Genomic DNA, 8,198 nt, shown 5'->3' with positions numbered 1-8,198 from the left:
GTACGATCTGTGAAGTCAGTACGAATAGCTGGCCGGGTGGTTCCTGGCACGATAGTTTGGTCGTTTTAAAACACGATGTGGACTGGAAAAAACAATAAAGACACGAACTAACACAAAGAAAAGTCGATAATGTAGAAGCAGTTGAGAACAGTCGTGTTCTACAAAAAAAAATGTTCAGGAGAAGCATTTCCTTTTTTCGTTTTTCATTGAAAATATCACAATTATTTGTTAAATTTTTATAAACTTACATATCGCACTCAGGATATTTAAAATACGTTTAATTTTAACCCTTTAACGACGAGACAGTTTTCGCTGATTGAAAATCAGCAATAAAAATGAAACTGATAAACAAAATAAGTAAAAGGTCTTATACATCTAACCTTAGAAAATCGAATAAAGTCTGATTTGGTGTATTTTTCGTTTCTATGAACGATAGGGACAAAAATTAGCCCAAAAGTTTAAATAATTTTTCTGATGACTGAATTTTCAGTCTAATGAAAAATATTATGTTTGAGTATTGTAGTTTCTTTTCCCAAAACGGGTTTACTTTAAAAAAAATTGGTAATAAAAAATAATTAAAATCAACTTTCAATATGAGAATTTAAAAATTCGTAATTTTTTAGCTCAAAAATTTACTATATTAGCAAATACACAGCTAATGAAGACTTGCAAAAAATGTTCTAGATTCCTTCAACCTTCTACTTTACAATAAATAATGCAAAATAACTTATGGTAGTCAGGAAAATTTATTTTCTTTGTGTGACGTGACACCGGTGTTCCAATCGTCCTTAAAGGGTTAATGAGCTTTCTATGATTATCAAATTTGTCCAATACGGGAACATCCTAATGATTATGATTAAATTATCATGCAAATAAAATGTTTCTATTCGATTAATAATATTTAATTTTGAATATTTAAACATTACTCCAACGTCACTATTAAAAAGTTAGACTTGAAATATTAATTAATCACAGGAAAAAGTACAGTAGACTCTCGCAAATTCGGCTCTTTTAAGATCGGGCTATTTTTTAATGGCATTGAATAAATGAGCAGTAAAAAGTTAAAATTGATCAGTAACAAAAAAATTTGATACAGTTATATTATCGTCCAAATATTGGCAAAGGGAAAATAAAGGGCTTTTCAGTCTATATGGAACTATTTTAAATGTTAAATATATAAAATAGACCCATTTTTGTAAAGATTTAAGGTTTTTACTGACCATAATCAGATATTTTACTGCTCATTTTTAATTTTTTACTGCCCATTTAGAATTTATTACTGATCGTTTGTTTTTTGCCTTTTTTAATTCGGGCAGCAGTTAAATTTGAAAAAAGTATGTTGACATTTTTCAAGTTTAATAATTATGATTATCAAATGTATCAAATATGCTCAAATTTGCCTTGGTTTGACTTAGTTCTGACGTGTTTTTGCATTATTAAAGGATTTTCATGATACTTACAATATATTTGAGTACGTAAACTCAATATGTAGGCAGATGAATTTAAAATCGTTGCATTTCAAAAAGTTTGTCGCCCGAATTTCTCTCTAATTCGGGTGACATTTTGGTCCCAAATGCCCGAATTTGAGAGATTCTACTGTAAACCATTTGAAAAGGTGGATCTTATTTGACCCTCCCCCTCCGAACGGGTCGCGAAAGGGTCAATTTAACCCTTTTGTGTTTACCAATGGAATCTTCACACTTAAAAGGAGAAATAATTCGAAAATACACTGTAAAAAAAACACTACACTATCACAGAGCGGAAACACGAGGTGCGACCTCAAAGGGAGCTCTCTGAAAACATCCTTGAACAAATAAAAAACACACGAGATTTAATGAGTTTTTTATTTATGATTTTTTTCTCATGTTATCAATATCCCTAAGAGATATACAAAAAAGAAAAACTCATTGCTTTTCCATCTCATTACTAAGTTTTTTTTTATATTAATTATTCATTTTTTTTGTAGATATTTTCCGCAATTGGAAAACAGAGCGAGAATTTTTCTTGTTTTTTTTTTGTTATTATTATTATTATAAAAAAAGGTGGGGAGAAATTTTGAAAGGGATTGGAAAAATTTGAGTGGAAGGAAGGGAGTCAACGAAATGAGGTGTTTCTTTTTTTTTGGAAATTGTTCAAGAAGTTTTTCGCTCTGTTCTCTCTAAACATTTACTTGTTTTTCAGTTTTTTTTGTTTATTTTAATTCAAAATCTCCATTCAATGCCACACTTAATGCTTTTTCCTTCCTAGCTTTATTCTTTCAAGAGAAAAATTCCGATCTTGTGTTTCTTCAACTCTGCATTGTTTTTTTTTTAACGGAGAGATTTCATTCTTTTAAATATATTTTTGTTTAATTAGAAAAATTCTATATAATATTGAATTATTTTTAGTTTTTTTTTTTGTTTGTAAAATAATTATGCTTATAAATTATCTGCTCATTCTTCACTATTTCCTTCCTTTACTTGTGTTTCTTTTGGATCATCTTCTCAATTTTTTTCTTTTTATTTATTCTCCACAAAATTTATTTTCAGGGAAAGGTTTTTTTCATTTCTATAATTTTTCTCTCATTTTCTTTTTGTTCTATTAGAGAAAGAAAATTAAAAAAAACAGAGTTGATAGACTTGAGAGCAACGTAGAATTATTTTTGTTTTCTAAACAAATATTTGACAGTTTGGACAGAGTGAACGACAGGACCTATATCTAGCCGTCTCGCTCACATTTGAAACTTTCGAAAACATGTTTAGAAAACAAAAATAACTGTGCGTACCCCATTATTTACCAAAAAAACACATTTTGCAAAATAGAAACATCTCGAGTGGATTTTCTTTATTCGGAAAGCTATTTCGTGCTATTGTTTTGTCCACTAGTTTTTTTTATTTAATTCATTTTCTCAACTTCATATCTCCCTTCCCCTTAATTTTCCACTTATTTCCCTTTTTTTTCGAGCTTTCCGTTGGATGGTGTGAGATTTGCAAAAAAAAGGCTGTAAAAGGCGCGAGTTTGTTAATTTAAACAACAATAACAATTAAATAACACAAAAATACTTGCAACGGTTGTACTTTTGGTTCTTCTGAGGAGGTCTTTCAACGTCTTTCCCACGTATCATCCCTTCAAAATGTCCTTTGCTACATCGTCCATTTTTTTATTCAGCTTTTTTTTACTTATTTACTTTATTTTTTATTCCCAGCATGTAAAAAATCTCCATTTGTTATTACAAAAAAAATGTGAAAGAATAGAAATTGTCTGCAGAAATTATCTTGAATTATTTCGCTCTTTTAACCCCTTTTTTTCCTCTCTCTATCGTTATTTTCACCCATTGTTTTTTTTTGTATTTACAATCAGCGGTAATTCTTATATTTAATTTACTTGCAGGTTTCTTTTTTATGTTTTTCTGCTTGTTTTTAGATTTAATTTTTTTTTGTCTTCACAAATACAATAAACTACATTTTTTTTACTTCTCCCTTAATTCACTTGCTCACCAAATAATTCTTATCATCATCTTCTTCATTTCCATCTTCCTGGATTTCCTTTTTTCTTCTGCTCTCCTAATATGGCTCAGTAATGCGACAATTCACCCATTTAACAGGGTGAATTAGCTTCCCATTAAATTACTCTTGGATCCTTTCCCTTGCTTAGTTTGTCTATTCTGCTGTAATTCATTCAATAAAGTGTGATACTTGAGACTGGTGAATCGTCTTCAAGCCCTGCATCACAAGGAATCTTTCGAAATTAACTATTCGAAAAATAAGTCAACAGGCAATTTGATCCTTGCATTCAAAATTAACTATTTGTAACTCCATTCGAAGATCAATTCGAAATGCAAAGTTCGTGAACCTATCACTTGAGCGCTGCTTATCCCAATTTTTCGAACGAAAGTTTTTGACATCTTCCGTTAAATATGGCGAAATTGAACTAAAATTCACAGATTCGAACACTCTCGGCTTTTTAGCAATTTTTTTCTGGAGGGGAATTCTGTAAAGCTCTGGCAATGCCATGTGACAAATTGAGTTCGAATCTTAGGAGAGCTTTTTCGAAAATACGATACAGTAGCCGTGATATCGCCATTTCAGTTTACGTGGCATTGTCAGAAGTCACATATTTGATATTTCTGGCAATTCAAATGACAATGAATTTTGTTAAACAAATCAACCAAGACGTACTGTATTTTCATAAAAACATCAAGTAAAGGGATTTCATTAAAAATCAGTGAATTGCATTTTCGAACGCATATGATATGACAAAAAAAGCTCGATTGGCATTGTCAGATTTCGAACTCACGCGTGACAATGCCACGAAAATTACAGAACCTACTGGACTACTCTGAAATTATTTAAGACATAAAGAATTGCGTCTACTATTGATCATCTTCTATTTCGTATGACCTCAGTCATAGTTTGTCTAAAGGTGTCTACACATTGAGCACAATTTTCGTCAAAAATTGCTTTTTTGAAGGAAATTGGCTCCAGTGCTGTAGGCAGAAACGTCAAAATTCTGTCAAAAATGCAATTTTTGACAAAAATTGCTCCCAATGTGTAGAGACCTTAAGGAAAAAATCGAAGAACGGTTTCAACAGCCAAAGAATCTAGCGAACGCTAAAAGTTAAAATTTAGATAAATGTTAACAACAGTTTGCTAACATTTAGAGAGAAAAAAAGTTAAAAAGTGCTGTTTTAGCTCTTAATATTTGCTGTCAAGAGACATTTTGACTTCCTGTTAATTTATGTAGCTTATGTGATTTCCTTTTCGAATTTTGAAATGTCTCGAAGTGTCAATATAGCGAGTTTAAATTTTTCGAACATCAAATTTCGCAAAATAATTGATGTCAACAGTGACAGTTTCATTTTCTTATGAGAAAAACCAAGGCAATTGATTTCAAAAAAATTGCCCTATTAAAATTTTCGGCATTGGCCTGCTCTGTTATTTTTTTCTGTGTGTCAATTCGAATATTCGAAATTAAGTTTGTGGTTTTCGAACCTCTCTAGTCGAGACACTTTTAGATAACCAAAGTGTAGCTGTGATAATACGGATTTCCTCTCAATCATTTCGTTACACGTTTTGCTCTAGATTCAAACAGTTCCTCTGATTCAAAAACGAAGTGTTTTCTATCTAGCTCGATAACATTCCGTTCGTGGTAGTGAAATCAACCAGGAGAGTAACTCTTAAGAGAAAAAAAATTGGTATGCGATTCCTGTTTCTGAGAACACAAGATAAATTCTTTCTCTTCAAGATTTTGTTTCCACATATTCAGCAACAATTCCGTGCTTTCAGAAACATGTTTATGTTTCCAAAAACATTTTCGTGTTTTTACAGATTAGTATTTCCAGAAGAAGCATTTCTGTGTTTTCTATACAGAAATGCTGCAAACACTTTTGCGCTTCTAGAAATATTTTTGTGTTCTCAGAATTATTTTTGTCATTTTTGTGTTCCCAGAAACTGGCGTTTCCAAATACATCTTCGTGTTTCTAAAAACATTTTCGTATTTGTAGAAACAGTTTCATATCCCCAGTAACATTTTAGTGCTTCCAGAATCATTTAACTGTTTCCAAATACCCCTTAATGTTTTCAGAAACATTTTCTTATTTGGAGAAACAGCTTGATGTTTCCAGTAACATTTTTGTGTTTCGAAAAGCTGTTCTAGAAGCATTTTCGCATTATCAAAAACACTCGCATTACTATTAATCTCGCGAAAGCGTTTCTGGTAACATTTTCACATTTCCAGGAACATTTTCGTACTTTCAGAAACAATTTGAAATTTCCAGAAGCATTTTAGTGTTTCTAGAATAATTTTTGTGTTCCCAAAGACAGTTTGGTGTTTCCAAATACGTCTTCGTGTTTCTAGAAACATTTTCCTACTTGTAGAAACAGCTTGATGTTTCCAGTAACATTTTTGTGTTTCGAAAAGCTGTTCCAGAAAAATTTTCGTGTTTCCAAAAGCATTTTTCGTCTCCTCAAAATGAAACTGTCCTCAGTGCATTTAATTTGTATCAGAATTTGTTGCTAATGACGCATCATGAAACGTCGTTTGCTACGATTGCAGATACAAAGAAAATGCAGTTAGAACAGTTTTATTTTGAGGAGACGTTTTGTATTCTCAGAAATATCGTCGTGTTTCTCGAAATACGCGAAAACGTTTCAGTGACAAATGTTTTGTGTTTCCGCAATGTTTTACTCCTAGCAATATTATCTCGACCGAAGTATATAGTTAAGTTAAAAACGCCTCTTATTCAAATTCGCCTAGACCTAGTCAACTTATTTCATTCAAGGGATGAATTTGAGATCAAAATAAATGATGAAAAAAATCTGGGTGTTCACCAGTCTCGAACACAGGACCTCAGAATCATAGATCCAGTGCTCTACCACTAACCCACCGTGGCGCATTTTGTTTTTCCCATGAAACTAAAGGAGTAGAAAACAGTTTTTGTTGATCTATTTAATGCCATTGAGACCTGAAAGTTAAAGGTCCAGAAGAGACTTTGAGGAAAATTCAGAGAAGGAGAATTCTTTTTCATTGGGGTTTTTAAAAAGCAAAATTTCTTTACTGTTTTCTTTAGCTATCTGCAATATTTCTTTTGATTATCTTTCACAAAACAGCAAGAAGGCTGATTCCCTGAAATTCACAATTATCACAATTTTTCCTCAAAGATCAAACTCTTCTGGACATTTTCTTTGAAGACTCTACACAGCTTGAAAAAAATATTGTTTATTATTTTTTTTTAAATTTGCAAATATTGTAAGCAAGAAGAAAGAATCCTCCATGATCTATCATTTTGCCTCAACACTATTTCCATCATTTCTAATATTTATTTTATATACAAAGATGCCTGAAGGGTGAACTTTTCCACCCACAAATTCTGTTCTAACCCTCCATCATTTTGTTTAATATCTTAACATTTATGTACTTTTTTTCAAATTTATTATATACATTAAGATATTTCATTATGCAATTTATACTTTCAATTAAAATTTTTATTTATTTTTTTTCTTCTATAATCAATTTTTATCTTCTAGTGAGTAATTATTTTTTGTTGGTTTTTTTTTGTTTTTTTCTTTTCTTTCCTTCTGAAAAACCCACGAAAAAATTCTCTTCCATGGGAATTACATTCAAGGACAAGAAAAAAAAAACTTGTTATTTCGCATACACAAACATCTGCACATTTCTTATTATCCATTATATTTCAGTAAGAAATTACAAAATAAAAAAATAATAATAATTAAAGTTCAGAAAAAAATATTAGAAGGTAAGTTATTATATACTTAAAAACAAAAGAGAAATAAATTGTTATATTTTTGTATTTTCATAAAGAATATTCTATTCTTTTTATGAATTTCTTAAATTAGCATTGAGAGACACAAAAAGATATATATTTCTAAATTAAATGAAAGAAAAAAAATAAATTGGAGAACTTCTAATTTATCCAGAGTTGTTCACTTTTTTGTTTTTTGTGTTTTTTTTATTATTTTGTATATATTTAATTTTTCTTCTTTCGGCTCCTTATTCTCGATCCCTTAAAAATTCTCTCTTCAACTTAAAATATAAAGATATATCTCTCTTATATCTTTACATTATGCCTAGAAAAAGTTTCTTACTCATCAATATATATAATTTTTAATTTTCATTTTTATATTTATAGAAAAAACACGTTTTCTTTGTATATTTCTCTTCACACTCACTTATTCAATTGCCACTATTCTAAGTTCAATTGTGTAAGGTTCATCTAACTTCTCTTCACTTCATAATCGTCCTCTTTTTTTTAAATGGGAGAAAAAATATACAAAAAATGTATATTTGTATTTTTTACTATTCATATTTCTTGTTATTTTTTCCTTTTCTTTTCAATCATTGCCTCTGCAAAACATCTTACCTTTTTTTTGTCAATCCTCGGTGGTGAAATAATGTTCCAGCCACTTGCCGTGTAATTCACTTCTTTGTCAGTCCCTTAAACTAGTATTTTTAATTTTCTGGTGTATAATCCCACCAGATTTTTCTCCTTTTCTTCAATTAAATCCATTTTACTCATTTTCATCGTCATCGCCTTCATCATCGTCATCGTCATCTTCCTCTGGTGGCGGTTGAACTGGCACCTGCTGGATACCTTTGCTCTTTTTCTTATACTCCGTCATTTCCTTAAAAAAAACACACACACAAAAAATATAATCATTCGAAAAGTCAATAAACTTTTCACAAAAAAAAAACCTTCAAAA

At 30.5% G+C, this 8,198-nt stretch overlaps 1 protein-coding gene across 2 annotated transcripts in view; it reads right to left on the bottom strand.

Annotated features, from left to right (window-relative positions):
* Window positions 1–1,830: 1,830 nt before the first annotated feature.
* Window positions 1,831–8,198, bottom strand: part of LOC129806353 (high mobility group protein DSP1-like) — a 55,146-nt gene continuing 48,778 nt past the window's right edge. Inside the window, exons 6-7 of one of the 2 annotated variants that reach the window (XR_008752160.1) lie at window positions 7,859–8,120; window positions 1,831–7,738 (exon numbers count right to left, since the gene is read on the bottom strand). Coding sequence is in view for 1 of the 2 variants with exons in the window: in XM_055854908.1 (XP_055710883.1) it covers window positions 8,007–8,120 (114 nt within the window). In the remaining variant the exon portion in view is untranslated. Of the gene's footprint in view, window positions 8,121–8,198 lie in introns of both variants that reach the window. The other variant, XM_055854908.1, reaches the window with a different exon arrangement.

The sequence above is a fragment of the Phlebotomus papatasi genome, chromosome 3 (genome assembly GCF_024763615.1).
Source record: "Phlebotomus papatasi isolate M1 chromosome 3, Ppap_2.1, whole genome shotgun sequence".
Lineage (NCBI taxonomy): Eukaryota > Metazoa > Arthropoda > Insecta > Diptera > Psychodidae > Phlebotomus > Phlebotomus papatasi.
The sequence above is the reverse complement of the archived record's forward strand: the minus strand, read 5'-3'. Positions and strand labels throughout refer to the sequence as shown.